This window comes from Mytilus edulis, chromosome 3 (assembly GCF_963676685.1).
Source record: "Mytilus edulis chromosome 3, xbMytEdul2.2, whole genome shotgun sequence".
NCBI lineage: Eukaryota > Metazoa > Mollusca > Bivalvia > Mytilida > Mytilidae > Mytilus > Mytilus edulis.
The window spans coordinates 24,916,360-24,933,886 of NC_092346.1; the positions used below are offsets into that span (position 1 = coordinate 24,916,360).

General features: G+C 30.6%; 1 protein-coding gene across 4 annotated transcripts in view; it reads left to right on the forward strand.

Moving 5' to 3' along the window:
- LOC139514242 (disheveled-associated activator of morphogenesis 1-A-like) overlaps positions 1–17,527 on the forward strand; it is a 55,217-nt gene that overhangs the window by 8,433 nt on the left and 29,257 nt on the right. For all 4 annotated transcript variants that reach the window (XM_071303124.1, XM_071303122.1, XM_071303121.1 and 1 more), the window contains exons 2-6: positions 9,270–9,446; positions 14,684–14,773; positions 15,938–15,988; positions 16,833–16,921; positions 17,224–17,359. In XM_071303124.1, the coding sequence (XP_071159225.1) occupies positions 9,294–9,446; positions 14,684–14,773; positions 15,938–15,988; positions 16,833–16,921; positions 17,224–17,359 (519 nt within the window). In that variant the 5' untranslated portion in view covers positions 9,270–9,293. The remainder of the gene's footprint in view (positions 1–9,269; positions 9,447–14,683; positions 14,774–15,937; positions 15,989–16,832; positions 16,922–17,223; positions 17,360–17,527) is intronic.

The following is a 17,527-nucleotide window of genomic DNA, read 5'->3' on the forward strand; positions in this document are numbered from 1 at the left end:
TATATATATACCTCTCTTCAATACAGTGTTAGTGGTTATTTTCAAGTGACATAAAGTTTGAACTCACAGCAATAAAGAGATCTTTCAAATTGGACCAAATTAATGGTGATTTTTGTACGTGTACTAAGTTAAAAAAAAAATATATTGTGCATGTACATGTATTATAACAATAAAATAATGACCCGTTATATAAAAGGTCATGACCTCAGTATTTACTACATGTACATGTATGAGAGGTTGTCACATTGTTTTAAAAAACATAAAATTCATTTTGATGAATGACAAAGCTGCAGTTCCCTGTAAGTGAACAAAAATGCACATGGAGCAGTTGAGTTTTTGTTTATATTTGTGAAGCTTGCAATTGAAAAAAAATAAAATTATAAAAACCCATGAATATGTATAAACATCTGAAGATTTATAAATTTAATTAAAGGAAGATGATGATTTTGTGGGATTTGATTTTGTTAGGTAGTGAATTAAAGAGGAAATATTTAAACAGGTTTTAATTCTAATTAAAATTATAAGGAAGGTGAAAGGATAAGTATAATAGAGCTTTGTAGTACAGTTGTATTTATTCCTTGTACAAGTAAGTATCTATGTATTGACACTATTAGATATATGGATCATACCATAAACATGGGTTCATTTTTGATAATAGTCTTTACTATATCTTTTCAGTGCATTTTATAGCTGACTATGCGGTATGGGCTTTGCTCATTGTTGAAGGCTGTACAGTGACCTATAGTTGTTAATTTCTGTGTCATTTGGTCTCTTGTGGAGACTTATCTCATTGGCAATCATACCACATCTTCTTTTTTATATTAGCTACAATGTAGACATGGTAGATGTATATTTTTTTTTTTTAAGTTTTCACATGATTTTTGTTGCTGCCATTCTCTGGTTACAAAATGTATCATGTGTAATAAGAATAAGAAGATATGGTATGATTGCCAATGAGACAAATCCCAACTAGAGACCAAATGACGTAGATGTTAACATCTTTAGGTTAGCTTTATATACCACTGTTGTTTTGCTGTTTGTTTACCAATTTTTTGCTGTCATGTTTTTTGGTGTCGATGAAAAATCACTTTTAGGTTATCATATAAAAAAGAAGATGTGGTAAGATTGCCAATGAGACAACTGTCCACAAGAGACCAAAATGCCAAGACATTAACAACTATAGGTCACCCTACAGCCTTCAACAATGAGCAAAGCCCAGACCGCATAGTCAGCTATAAAAGGCCCCAATATGACAATGTAAAACAATTCAAACGAGAAAACTAACGGCCTTATTTTTATAAAAGAATGAACAAAAAACAAATATTTCACACATAAACAAACGACAACCACTGAATTACATACAGACTGCTGATGCATGTATTTGTTGTGTGTTATCTAGATATCGGTTTTTGGTTAGTATGTGTTCTGTTCTCAATTTTGTTGTTGTGTTATTGTCTCTGACATTCTTTTTTAACCCATCTTTGATCCAAAACAAAAATATAGTTTAAGCCCATTATTGTTGGGTTGCTGTCTTTTGGAATTTGACCTGATATCTAAGAAGATATATAGTTTTCTAACAAATACTTATGTATTTAAGAATATATAGAAGTGGACTCTTGATAATCATATAAAACTAACAATTTCAGTGCTCTCCCCTAGTTCTTAACCAAATAACTAAATTTTTGTAACTATAAACAGTGTTACAAACTTCGCTATGTTTGATGAGTTTTGAGGGATAAGATAGATAACATTATGTCTTAAATAGTAATTGTGTCAGAAATTTAGTATTATATTACTGTTTATAACTTTTATAAATCTAAAAGCTTCCGTAGTAAATAGAGCCACAAATTTGTGTCTATTATCTACCTGTCTTAAGGAATGTGATGTCTTTGTGATTGAAAAACAGGTAAATATTTATTTACCTGCATCAATGAAGAGACAGATAAACTTTTCATTTGGTGTCTAAAAAAAATATTCTGAAAAGTATTTCTACAATTAAATAACTAGCATTTCTTTCATCTTTTTTTTATTTATTAATAAAATGTTGTTTAATCTTACAAGAATCTTTACCGAGAAGTGTAAATATCATATAATAAATCATATCACAAAATCTTTGTCATGTACAAGTCAGATGCTTTCCAAATGCAATAAATTCCTATTGCTATTTGACATGTTGGAGAGAGCATACAAAGAACTGAATCTATTTATAGATACATTTTGATTCTTTAAGAAATCAATATATTTTCTAAACAGACTATAAGGGGTAGACTAATGTTATTATGCTTATTGTTTCCTACTAAGCCCCAAAATAAACAAGAAGAATTGCATATTATGATATATTTAATGTAATGGTTTTAGAATCATTGATTAAATACTCATATAATAGCACCTTAAATGATGTCGAATTCAGGCTTATTTATATATAGTCTGCAATTCAATTCTCTAAAATTGAACCTGCCAGACAGGGGGTGGACTATAGAGTTCAAAATAAGCAAGAAATAAGCGGCGTTTTGCATTTGCGCCGATCTGCATTTCATTTGCGCCGATTTTTTCTTTCATTTGCGCCGATTATTTTTTTTCATTTGCGCCGATTTTTTTTTACAGGTAAATTACAGGTGAATAGATATTAGAAGAAGTGGTATGAGTGCCAATGAATGAACTCTCAATCCAAGTCATGTTCTTTTTCATTTATCATTATAGACCTCCTCAGTTAGCCACTTGTACAAATTTAATGAATTATCAATCATAACTTGTATATAACTGTTGTCCCCTGCTCACCACGGGTAGTGGAAGAAGTCCTACAAGATACATCTCCAGAATTTACATTGACTGTACCCGCTGTCTTTCGGACATCTACCACATGGTTATGCTCGTTCTGTGTTTTGACAATATAATCCGTGGTGACTCTGGCTGTACACGATTTTATGGTACATTAGTAAAATGTGTTTCAGGACACTTATCTTTCGATATGTATGGCCCTCGATGATTAAAGAATTGACTCCTCGACTCGTTTCAGTGCGCAATATGTCTATCATGTTACTATGAAGTTTCAGAACAATATGAATCAAAATTAACATAAATGAACAGCATTTATAACCAGACTTTACCAATAGTATAGTACAGTACATAGTACATGTACAAGTATTATCTTACCTGTAAATCTAATTAGGAGCAAATATAAAATCGGCGCAAATGAAAAAATGAAATCGGCGCAAATGAAAGAATGAATATTTTCAAAATCGGCGCAAATGTCATACGCCCAAAATAAGATAGAAAAAAATCAATTTCATGAGGTTTGTTTATGTTATATATGCCAAGATTTCATGTCAGTGGCTTGAACAATGGACACAAATAAAACAGCCCTTGATTCATATGATCATTTTACTCTCTTTCTCATACATGCCATACATGTAGATTTTATTGTTCCTTCTTCACAAACATTATTAACACTGAAATGGCTAGGACAGAATTTCATAGTTACTTAATTGATAGGTATGTAAACCACCTACATGTACAATGTATTTATTATATTTTGGCCTTAAGGTAAAATATTCATTTTAAACTGAAAAAAAAATATAAAATTCTTCAAGTTCAGATTCCAATAAATCTTATTATTACATCTGTAAATGATAGTTTTCATGTAAAAAGTTCAAACAACCAAAGGCTTATTTTATGAGTTACTGAAACATTTTTAAATAAACTGTTCCTCAAAATATATAATTTGAGATTATGTTTTCTCAGTGTGCGTCTTATTAAACTAAATAAACTGTATTAAATCTCATGTAATGAATTATATACATTGTATACACCTGTTATTTTTAGGCACACCTAGCCAAGAAAGGGTCAATAGTATGCTTTTATGATGGATGGTATATATATTATGATAGCAATGAAATTAGAAATAGCCTATCAATAAAATAGTATATTGCCCCTTGTATCTGTTCATCATATTTTTTATCATCCAGATTATGATAAATGATAGATTATGAGGTCATTCTGTTGAAGGAAATGTTTAATTTTAGGCAATCTGACATTTGAAGCTGTGGTAACTGACTAGTATATCCCCAGCTGTGATTGTGTAGATATTGTAAATAAACAGTTCACTGAACACAGTCCTGCTGGACAACTTTTATGTTATTAAAAAAGAAAAACTGGTAATGTTAAAAATCTTATTAATGAGAAAATATAAGATATTTATAATTTTACAAACACCTGTGTCTTTCATAAAAAATGTTTTCTATAATGGTCCAGTACAAAGTGCACAAAAGGTTCATATATTAATATTCATATATCAAAGCATAGATGTAATACCCATTACATCTATATGATCAAAGTAACCTTTTCACCTCCTGAATAGGCCTGTAATGAACTATAAAACACCCCCATCAACACCCAGATAAAAAATCTCACAGTTTTGATTTTATATGTTTTTCAGTGCTGTGCAAATGTTACACATGCAGTTTAATTTTCAAGCAGTAACCTTGAAATAATACTGCTGTGGATATTTCCTGATTTACTATAGTTGCATATGTTCAGATAATAGGCTCACACAGTTTTAATATCTTTAACAGACTCTTTTTCATTTTCACACATTAACCCAACCCATCTTTAGTCATAGCTCATTTATATTTGAATATTTTGAAATCACAGTCTATTAACCTTTAGTTTACTGGGGTCTTTCATTTTAGTTTTGGTTGATACATGTAAATGTCTTTATTAGTCTTGTGTGTTTTTTAATATTGGTTGATTTATGTTTTGGATTAAGTTTGATGTCCATTTTCACTCAACTAAATTAATTAGTGCACATTTTTGTTTAAGGCACATCTGAAACCTGCCTCTGAGTGTGGGATTTTCTTGCTGTGTTGAAGACCCATTGTTGGCATTGGGGTGTTTTCTTCTCTTTGGACTGGTTGTTGTCTCTTCGATACATTCGCTATTTCCATTCTCAATTTTATTTAGATACATGTACATACATTTATATAGGATTTTATTTAGAAAACTTTCATGTATATATGGCCAGCTGTTCTACAAACTCACAGTATCTGAACACTGTGTGTTGCAAAGAACACTTGTTTGATTATAGGAGGTTTATTTAGATTCTAAATGAGTGGTCAATCATAAACTAACAAGTTTAGCTGGCTATTTTATTTACTGCTGCCAAGTTTTCTCTCTGGTTTATAGTTAAGTATAAAAATATGTTACCATTCTCTCATTAAGGTTGTGTGCTATAGAAGTTCGAAAACTTCAGAGCTTTTTCTGTACTTATTTACCAAACAAAATTTGATCTTAGAATATAATGTAAACAATTTAAATTGGTTGTTTTTTCTGATGTGTTAAAGATAAAGAAAGGAGACTGAGTTTTTTTTAGAAATTGATTGATTTGTCTGTACCTGGCAACTTGTAATTTGTTAGGTTGATGGATATTTTTACTGTGGCCAACTTGAAATATGAAGTGCTTTCATACATTTTGAGATAATAATACATTTGAATACTCTGACATTCAGAATTGAGAAATGTTTATATTTATTCAGACTCCAGTACTATGGTGTAGCGTGTTTTTATAATAATGCATTTTTTTGGTTAAGATTCATAGTCACTTTAATTTGAATTTCATGTTTTCACATTTGTGGTACAAAATGATGGAAATGTGCACTGGGTATATAAATAAATTTGATATAGGGTACCAGTTATGATCAGCACGACAGCAAGATTTATCTAGGGGTTAACACACAGGCTCCACCAATAAACAGGTGTCTATACAATGTATAATAAAAAAAATAACTTTCTTTATTGAAAAGCACTTTACGCCCATATGGACCAATGGCTTAAAACATTATACATAATATACAGTTTACATAAAACAATGAAAATAAACAATGGACACACTTTGAACTATAATTTGTCTTTTTTTTTTAAATCAATATATATATATATATAAGAGATTCAAATTATATCAAGGACTCCCTGCCCTCAGTCTTAGTGACTTTTTTAAAAAGGAGCCTAATTTGCAAGTGTCCTGTTTTGTTTCAGGATTGAGAATATGTTTTAATTTATCTATATCATTTAAGTTATTATATTTGTTTTCATTTAAAAATTCTTTTCTTAATTGTTCATTTATTTTACATTTAAAAAAGAAATGAAACTCATCATCTAGTACATCACAATGTGTACATAGTCTTAAATCTCTGGGAATTTTCCTGTATCTTCCAGTTTCTATTAATAAGCAGTGGTCACTTATTCGAATATGTCAAGCTCTAAATCGTCCTGATTGCATTTCTATTAATTTGTGCATGGCCTGTAAATGCAAAAATAAAACTGCTGTGAATAAATTTCCTAACTTATAGAGGTTGAAATTGTATTACATAACCATCTGATCCTGATTACACAAACAACATATTTTACTTTTTCTCACAAATTTTTACCAGACATCTTTTGTGACAACAGCAATTCTCTGATTCAATTTAGATTTTTTTGAATAGCATTAAATTGCATAGATCTGCTTAATATCCTCATTCTCATTCAAGTTTTGAGCTTTTAACATAAATTATTTACCAGTATCTCAAATCATAAATACATTTTTGTACTGGTTATGAGGATCTTGATACGGTAGGGGTGGGGTCATCATTTCTATATTATTAATTTTCTAAAAGAGTTTTTACTACTACCGGGTAATTATATTTTATTTGTATTTTAGCATCACAGTATTCTCTAATCATTATATTTATACCCCCGCTTTGAAAAAAAGGGGGGTATACTGTTTTACCTCTGTCTGTCTTTCCGTCAGTCCATCAGTCCGTCAGTCTGTCAGTCAGTCCGTCCGTCCCATGAATATTTTTCGTCACATTTTTCTAAGGAACTACACTACCAGGATTTCTGAAATTTGGTTTCAGGCTTGATATTAGTCAGCTATACCGTGTGAGAGCGTTTTCAGATTCATCACTCAACAACTTTCTGTTTACGGAACACTTGTTTGATTTTACACATGATAGCCAAGTTGAAAATTTTTCGTCACATTTTTCTCAGGAACTACAATACAAGGATTTCTGAAATTTGGTTTAAGGGTTAATATAAGTCAGCTATACTGTGTGATGCGTTTTCAGATTCATCACTCGACAACTTCCTGTTTACCGAACACTTGCATATTTTTACACAATTAATATTATCCACTTGCGGCGGGGGTATCATCAGTGAGCAGTAGCTCGCAGTTTCACTTGTTTAGTTCTCTTTTTTTTTTCTAGCCCATTTTCTTTAAAAAAAAATAATTTTTGGACCATTGTCTAGTATTGCCCATTAGTCTCTATTATATAAAAAAGAGGATGTGGTATGATTACCAATGAGACAACTCTGAACAAGAGACCAAATGGACAAAGAAGTTAACAGTCATAGGTCACTGTACAGCCTTCAATCATGGCCCATAACGCATAGTCTGCTATAAAAGGCCTCAAAATGACAAATGTAAAACAATGAGTAAACCTCATCCAGATCTCCCCTTTCAATATAGTAGATGATCTGTAGTAATTTTTTTTTTATTCTGCACCACTGTTTTATCTGTACACAGTATGCTACAAGGAATATTTGTTTGATTATAGCAGATTTATTTAGATTCCAAATGAGTGGTCAATAATAAACCACCATGTTAGTTGGCTATTTTATTGCTGTTCTATCACTCCTGGCAAGTTAGTTATAAAGAAACACGTTACCATCCCTGGCTTCACTCAGAGACATATATTGTATTTTATGACTCTGCTTCATTTAATCATTTTCAGAAGAAAAAAACGTGGAATATGCTTATGTACTTATTTACCCACTAATTTATTTTACAAATTTGTTGTAATATATTTAAATAGGATGTTGCACATCTATCTTTGTTTTTTTAGTAAACAATTTTCCAGGTGTATACCTAAATTACTTCGTTTAGTGCATTTACAATGTGTAATGTTAATAATTCATCATTTTAAGCCACAGGAAATTTATTTGTTTTTAAGAAGTTCCATCCTCATTAGTAAATATTATCTTTATGAGTTGGTTGACCAGAATGAGGTCTATATGTGGCAAATAATCACTAAATCTGAGACATATTGACCCATTACCACTTCCCAATCTCCTTACAATTTTTGAGTGTGTAACAAAATACTAAGGTTTTAAAATGATTTAGTTACTTAGTTGTACTATATATTACAACATCATTTTATCTTTCCTTTTGTTAACAAAGGATATATATATATTACGTAAATGTTATATTGCCCTTCAAATATGTTACATATTCATTTACCAATTGTCATGAAATATTAGATATTAGTTTAAAAAAAATATGATAATTGGTTTTGACAATTTTGAATTGGTTTTTAGTAAGTTTGGAGTTCAAACTTACTGTGTTGATTGTTAAGAAATTTTGTCTTTAATTCAGATCTTAATTGTGGAATAAAATAATCTCTGAATTATGAATCTGGTTTGGTTTTTTCGTAGGAAAGTGACCTATTATACAACACACTTTATGTTCTCATGTTGCAAATTTCTTCTAATTATTGATTTTAATTATTCTATTACATCACAGTTGTAGAAGGAATATAGTAATTCCACCATCTGTCTGTGTGTTTAGCCTTCTTTTTCTACCACTTTGTCTGCACTCAATCATGCAGAATGCAAGAACTTTTTCATTCATTACGTCAGAGATCAAGGCCGTCTGACCTACATTAATACAAGATTAAGGCTTTTATGAATATAAGACTATAGCTTTGCAGTTATATTCTAATATTGTCTACAACCCTGGTGAAGTGAAAGGTCACTTAAGGACCATGTAACAATGTACATGTTGACCAAAGGTCAAGGTCACATGAAAGCTTACTGAACAATGTCTGGGATTGTAGTGTCCTTTGTACTTTTCTTTGTATATATTCATTTCAGTGTTTATTTGTCTTCTTGACCATGTTAATTATAATATTATTATTGAACACACATTTTTTTGGCAGTTTTTCAACAAATTTGATGTCATTTGTTCACTACTCTTTTTCATGCTTTTGTGGGTTTTTTAAAGTCACAATATAAAAAAAAGTGTCTAAAAGGGTTCAGTATGAATAAATTGACTTCCTTCAATGTGGTTGGACAATTCTATCGGTAATTGAACAGTGTATAAAATGTTCTTATTGCTTAAATGCATTTATCGCCAATGGGTATAAAAATAAGTGAGAAATATATAATGTATTCTGTTCTGATTGAGATATCTATGTCATAGATGGTAATGATTTTTAACATCTTGTTTTATTTTTCAGTTGAAGGTTTAATTATCGTTAAAGATGACATCAAAGCAAAGCAGCTGGTGCTGCTGTTTTAGTGGACGTCCCCCAGAAATTACGCGTCTTGCAGCAGATCCTATCCAACCCATTCAGATTGACATTCCCATGCCAGATGATGAAAACGAGATCGATACAAAATTTTCGGAGATTGTGGTAAAGTTTATGTGGTTTTTATCAAAAATATTTATAAGTTTTATTACAAAATATTGCATAACATCTGTTTGAAATTATTGTAGACAAAGGCAATGATTTATATCATATAACTACATCTTTTAGTGAATCATTCACCTCTGCTCATGATTTTTTAATAAAAAAAATTTAGTATACGTTTTTATTATTAGTCGTGATCTTAAGATTTCACTTAAGATAGCCCTGTTACAATCTATTTGTATGATAAACTAGAGTCAAACAAAGTACCATCAAAGTATCTCAGCAATAATCCTTATCCCAGTAGGGATTTGATGTCCAGCGCTGATTTCTTATCTGGCCTAGGAAATTAGAAAAATAAGTGCTCTGCAGCCCATTTCACAAAAAATCTTTCAAATTAAGTGGCTTGTAAGATGTATATGTAAACATTCTTATAAAACTTAATATCATTATTACTAGTAAGATTTTGTCTGAAAATGGCTAATGGACAATGAATATAAATAAGGATTAGCAATTATCCATATTTTAAAGAGACATTTTGACGGTTGTAGATTATAACTTTTAAAAAAAAGTTTGCAATTGATAAATATGAATATATTGTTCTCTTCATTCATTTATTATCTGTCCAGCGATATAAGAAAAATAAAACTTATGATCATTGTTACTGGTTGGATTATTTATAATAAGGGCTAATGGACATTCGATATCAATAAGGATTAGCAACTATCCATATTTTAAAGAGCCATTTTTGAGGCTGTAGTTAAACCCAAATGGGATAAGTTGTACTTTATAACATTGCAATTTATAAAAAAGAATGTTTATACCTATATTTTTTCTTCATTCATTAATTACAGTTGTCAAAAATTATCAATTAAGACTTTATTTAGTATTAATAAATTTGTCTTCGTGACATGTTAGATACAAAAAACATACATGTAATGTATTCTTGAATGACATGGAAATCAACCATCTGTCAGTTCATCACACAAAACAAGAAAAAATACATGTTAAAATATTTTTGTGGTTAAGCATTGAATACATTATAAAGGAAAATAAACATGTTTGAGTGTTGAAATGTATCCACAGGAAACAGTGCCACAGGAGTAGAAAATCGTTATAAAAACACTGTACCACAACATTTTAATTAAACTTCAAATAAGATTCCGATTAATTTTATATCCATTTCACAAATATGGTACAGGGGGTGTCGGTGGCTGAGTGGTCTAAGTAGTTACTACTGAAATCACTAGCCAGTCAACACTGAGGTTGTGAGTTCGAACACCGCTCTTGCAGGTTCATTGGACTCCAATCTTAATTGACTAGGATTGTCAGTTTTCCTATCGCTGGTCGATGGTTTCTACAGGCACTCCAGCTTTTTCCACCAATAAAAACTGGCCGCCATGAATAGCCCAAATGCATTGCTTAAAAGTGGCGTTAAATTACCAAAAATCAAATCAAATATGGTACATATAGCTGTCATGTGAGATTTGAATTCAGATCAGAATAATTGATTGGTTGATGCTGTTCAATATGCAGCGACCAAAATTAAATGATTATTCATAATGATGACATTTTAACTTTATACATTTGACTTAAGACTTAAAGATTATTAACAGAAGACCTGTCATTTAAATGGGACACAGTATCCTTATCCCAGGATGACACATCAAACTTGTTGTACATGCTGCATGCATTGAGTAAAATAAAAAATAAACCATTTTTGAAGTCTACCATATGACCAGGCTGGGGATATAACTTGAAAATTCCCACGCTTGCAGCAGTATCACATCCACTAGACCACTATAGTGTCTTTCTCCAAGGGAAGAATTTTATATTATGTAATCTGGAATTTGTTTACAGAAGTAAATGTCTAACCCTATAATAATTTTCAACCAAAACAAACAAAATACCATAAGGAAAATGATTTATATAAATATTTAAATATTAAGAAAGAAACAGTTCTTTGAATTGCACAAGCTGCCAGAACAGGAAACAACTGTTTCTGAAATTAAATTATGAAAATTACTGAGAAATGTGCAAACTTTTTTGTAAGGTGGTAACCATGCATTTTGTGGATTTCATGGGTCATTATTAACTTCCAGACGAAAAGCTTATTTTTTAACATGCAAAGTTGTAAACCTGAAGAAGTGATTTGAAGAATTTTCCATAATTTCTTTAATATGATATGAAAATTAAAAAAAGATAAAAATAAACATGCATAATTTTTATGATCTCAATGCATCTGATAATGATTTACACACAGATGGTTAACTTTGTGCACTGAACGAAAAGTGCATCTTCACATCAATATGAGTGTTGACTTGTAAAAACTGTTATTTGGGGAATATTTAGAGCAATTAAGGTGATCATGAATTAAGACAAAATAACCCCTTTGTGAACATTTCTCATGTTAACAATACTGAAAAGTTTGACAAATTCATGTAAAAACTGTATAAAGATAGGAAAAAAGACCGGAGTTTAAACCAAACTTAATTATCTACCTCTCTGATCAAAACTGTATGAGATATACTTCCTTAATAGGATTAATTGTGAAGTTATTCTACTTAGGATGAAGTGGCAGAGGAAACAAGATAGCACCCATCTCAAGTTACTGTTTCATATCAAATTAAAGAAAACTTCATTCATAAATCAGTTAGACATAGGTAAAAATAGGATATATTTTCAGTACTTACATACTAAATATTGAACACAACACCTTATTTTGTAAATATTTAAAAAAAAAACACTTTTTTTTTTAAATATTTGTTATTATCAATTTAATGAGTTTTCTATGTTAAAAGGGTTAATAGATTCAGGTGTTGTTCCCATTTACAAACTGATGAATTTCGGATGAGGGACCACCCCTTTTGCTACCTTATAATAACATTTTAGATTAAAAAGAAATACTCTGATGTCATTCTGATATAAACATGGTATTCACGAAATGTAGAATATAGAATAGTTATGATAAATGTAAGAAGTGGACCACCTTTATGACCTTATGACATATGTTTTCGTAGGGTATAATTAATGTATTTGACACAGTGACTGGTTTACAATTCATGATGACATAAATGTTATCTAGACTAATCTGTGTAATAATCCATGTATATCCAGAGGCTGTCAACTCCTGATCTCATCAAACAATTACTTTTAAACGTCTTTTGTTTAATTCAGATAAAGGTTACTACAAGTTCAAATTTCTAAATAGGATATTATTTAAACAAATGAATCATGATAATTTGTATATTTTATTTATATTCAATTAATTGAGATACTAACCAGCGATATCACAGGTTTCCTTTGTGTTTTGAAATATTATTTTAATTTCCTAATTTTCTCAAAGTTGAAATGAATTTTACTAATTATCTATTTTGCTTGATTGCCCCACAGTTTCCTGTTGAAAGCCTGTGGTTCATTTTTGAGATTCCAGCGATATCACAGAACAGGTTTTCTTTGTGGTATCTAATATTGTTTTAAATTCTTAATTTTCTCAAAGTTGAAATGAATATATTTATTAATTATCTTTTTCGCTGATTGTCAGTTTCCTGTTAAAAGCCTGTGGTTTTCTTTTGGGACTCTGGCTTCCTGTACTAATTAAAAAGGACCCTATAATTTATGTTAATTTATGATTTATATGTCATTTGTCATTATGAGAATCAAATAATTGATTTGGTTTGAATATATCAAATGATCATAAATGTATTACTATTACCAGAGACATATATATGTGTATATATGTCTCTGCTATTACTATGAATATATCATAGTGTCAAAGGTTCTACTCCAAATACATGAATCTGCTGGTACTTTACGCAGGTACAGGGTCATATATATGGTGTATTTATGTACAGGCAATAATTTAAACCTTTCTTAAATTTAATAGTTTTTGTAGAGTTTACCTGATAATTTAAATTTTATGTGATTTAAAAGTGTAAGGTCAAAGACATTTTTATGAATAATAAATTGACACTTTTCCTCTCTCTTGATTTATGGGATGAACTCTGCTGTTTCATTTGAAAGTTAAGTTTTATAAACTTGAAAGTTTGAAATACCATACTAAATGTCACTGTGATTTAACATCAGCTCTTAATCTGTTGCCAAAAATATTTTGCAGCAAATTTTTCGGGGGATATTGAGGAGAGGGGTGAATTTTTAAGAAACAACCATAGTGATTGTGTCCTGTGAATTGTGTCAAGTTTGATTGATTAAAGGGTAATGACTTCATATGATTGATAGTATTTGATGTATTCAGTATAGAAGGTGGCAACTTCAAAAGTTGTTCTGTATCTCGTTCCTGGCAAGGACTATATTAGTTTTTATTGTGCCAGGTGAAAAGAAATAAGACATTCCAGATGCTTTCTAGAATAAAAACTTCACAAATATGCTGTATTATAAAAAAGTTATATTTGCTTCTTGAATTTAAGATGCAATCTGAATTGAAAAAAATCTCTAATCTAACAACATTAAAAATTATACATGAAACTTAAAATCTGCTGTAAATTCAGAAATTATTGCGATTTTTTTATTATTGTGAAAAATGTGACAGGGTTATAATCACAATAATTTGAACTCGCATTTTGAAATTTTTTACATAAATTAGACATGATTTTTCTCAATATCTCAAAAATTTAAATTGCATTCTTAAGTCTAAAATGACAAAATCGCAATAATAAATTTCTGAATTTACAGTATATTGTTAGTTTAAACATATTTATTTATAGTGGATTGGGAAACAAGTTTTTGCAACTTATATTAATCCCTTTCCACTTTGCAGGTGCGAGTCTTGTCCCCTAGGGGCATTAGCCTATTCCTTTGAAATCCACAAGGGTGTCTGCTACGTGCAAGAGATATGGCTCTCTCTTAACACAGGTCAGCCATTTATCGTCCCCTTCCTTCAGACAGACTATTATTGTTTCCTCAAGACCATACTTGCAAATGGTGTCAACAATGGTCAAGGGAGTGCCGAAATTCAGTTCCTGAAATTTTCATCCTGGAACGGGAATCGAACCAGGAACCTTTGTGTTAGTAGTCCGATGCACTAACCACTACACCACAGCTCTCTTCTTAGTCTCTTATTCCTGAAAATGAAATACAGATGAATTTTGGTATACTATTTAAGCTCATTGAGATTTTTTTGAGTTGTGGTTTTCGTAATAGAGTTGATCACTTGCCATAAAAATGTTGAAAAAAGGCATTTTAACACTTCATGTTTCTGAGTTTTTTTGTTATTATTATTTCAGGCTGAACTAGATGTTGACCAAGCCCACAGAGATGCTTTATTTAACTTGCCATCAGACAAGAAATGGCAATTGTATTGCAGTAAAATTCAGGTATGGATATATACTGAATTCTCCATCCAAACTGTTAAGAACATTAGCTGGACATAGATAAACCATCAGTTCATTTGACAAACAGACTAAGATGCATATTAAAAAACAAAAACGATAAGGTGCACAGCCAAAATACAAAAACTATAAGATGCACAGCCAAAATACAAAAACACAAAGATGAAAAAACCAAAAGACAAAAACACTAAGATGCAAAGCCAAAAAACAAGAACACTAAGAGGCACAGCTAATAGACAAAAACACTAAGATGAAAAAACCAAAAGACAAAAAACACTAAGATGCACAACTAAAATTCAAGAACACTAAGATGTATAGCCAAAAGAAGAATACACTAAAATGCACAGTCAAAAATCAAAAACACTTAAGGTGCACAGTCAAAATATAAGAACACTTAGATGGACAGCCAAAATTCAAGAATACTAAGATGTATAGCCAATAGATGAAAACAATAAGATGCACGACCAAAAGACAGGAACATTAAGATGCACAAGTAACAGATAAAAACACTAAGATGCACAACCAAAAGACAGGAACATTAAGATGCACAACCAAAAGACAAGAACACTAAGATGCACAGCCAAAATACAAGAACAATAATTTGCACAGCTAAAATACAAGAACAATAATTTGCACAACCATAAGACAAGAACATACAGATTTACTCTTTTATGTCTAACTTATATTTCAATATGCAAGACTTATATATGTCCTTATGTATATCAAGTACCAAATTTGGTACTGAGGCCATGTCAAGAAAACATCTATCAATCAATCATAAAATTTTGGTCACTTTCTTAACACTAGAATGAATTAGCTAAGTTTTGCATTTAGCTATAACACAGGGACATACTGGTATGGTAATTGATCAATGATTTATTGGACAATCTTCAGTGAAACTTATATTTCGGTCCTAATAGTGAACAGTTTTCAGATAGTGGTATGACATCTGCATCTATCTGTATCTTAACATATCTTATCACGATAAAGGTTTTCATTGCTTCTGTTACATCAGAATAAAACTGACTGCTTGTGTGGTGATAATAGAATCAAATCAGTGTGTTAATTTGGCAGTTGATTGACAGTATTTTTTTTTTGATTTATAAATTTTTTTTAAAATTTTACAATGATTTATTAATTGTATTACAGGACAGAGAAATGCCAGACGCCTATATAGATAACATTAACAGTTTATCGGATGTATGTATTATATTAAAATATATATATAATTATCAATATGCATCCTAGTTGTTACATATCATTAATCTTGTTAGTACAGAAAAAGCATAAAAGAAATACACTGCAATCAACAGGAAATGGATATCTCTTTATAGTTCCTTCAAAAGTAATGAAAAATGGGATCTGTGACTTTATTAGATTTGTATCTGCTTTTTATATGATCAAATTCAAGTACAGTTTATGTGTGGTTTTCATATTTTCCCACTTAAATAAATCTTCATCAGAAAGGTTCATAGTCACTACTGACAGATGCTGAAGGCTTAAATATTTTTCCTAAAATGATACATTTTCAAAACTCCATAATGTTCAGTGTTGGCCCCTGTGATGATGATGTATGCTGTCTAGCGGCAAACTATTATGCATATTCAGGACATGTTGATGAAACATAACTAAACTGACCTGCTGAGCTGCATATTTAATGGGCAACCTCGCAAGATAAAAGTCGGCAAGAAGACATGTCACTTTACCCAGACACATTATTCTGACTCCAAGCCAACCAGTCTTTGCACTTACTCCTTTATGCTGTGTTCTTGGTTGAGAGGCAGCAAATACAAATTTTAAAGTCTGGTTTTACCAGGCCAAGGTTCAAAACCACAACCTCCCGCACTCGAGGCAAACATGCAAATAGATATGTTTAAAAAAAAAAAAAGAAACATGCTACTATGAGACCACCAAAGCGATTGTTGGTTCCTTTGCCAGGTATCAGCAGTCAATGAAAAGTAAAGTGAAGAACAATACAAACACATTGCAAAAATTGTCCATAGTTTCATGTTGTTACTAAGAATAAACTTTTGAATTTATACAGACTAGAGTAAGTTTTGATGACTTCAAAGAAGATCAAGGGTTGGAAATAGTGGATGGTTTGAAAACAGCCCTCAGGACACAGCCTATGAGGTAGGTTAAATAAATAATAAATCGTTTATCATGTTAATAATGATTTTTACCAAACAGTAAAAGTAAACCATAGATTGGAAGTATTTTGTAATGAAAATCAAATAAAGTTCATGTACAATTCAGTTGAAGTGATAACAATCTCTGTGAATTTCATGTTTTAGCTTCATTTAGACATGTGTACACATTTATAATTACATTTGATTGATTTAAAACACTAAATTTAACAAAAAGCTGCAAATCATCAAATTTTGAGCAATAATCAAATGATTGATGTGTATAAATTTCTTATATTTTTTATTCAGTTTTGTGACAAGATTTCTGGACAAGGAAGGTTTAGAATGTTTACTGAATTTTCTAAAGAGAATGGACTTTACCACAATGGAAAGCAGTATACATACATCTGTTATAGGATGTATAAAGGCTCTTATGAATAATTCTGTAAGTTAAATTTATGTGAGCAAGGATAAAAGACAAGGATAAAAAATAATGGGCAAATTTTAGGAAAACATTCAGAAATAACGGGAATAAAAAATAACACATAGGATGGAGGAGGGTCAATTAGAATACTGTGAGGAAGGATTGTACTTTAATCAAAACAATGATATC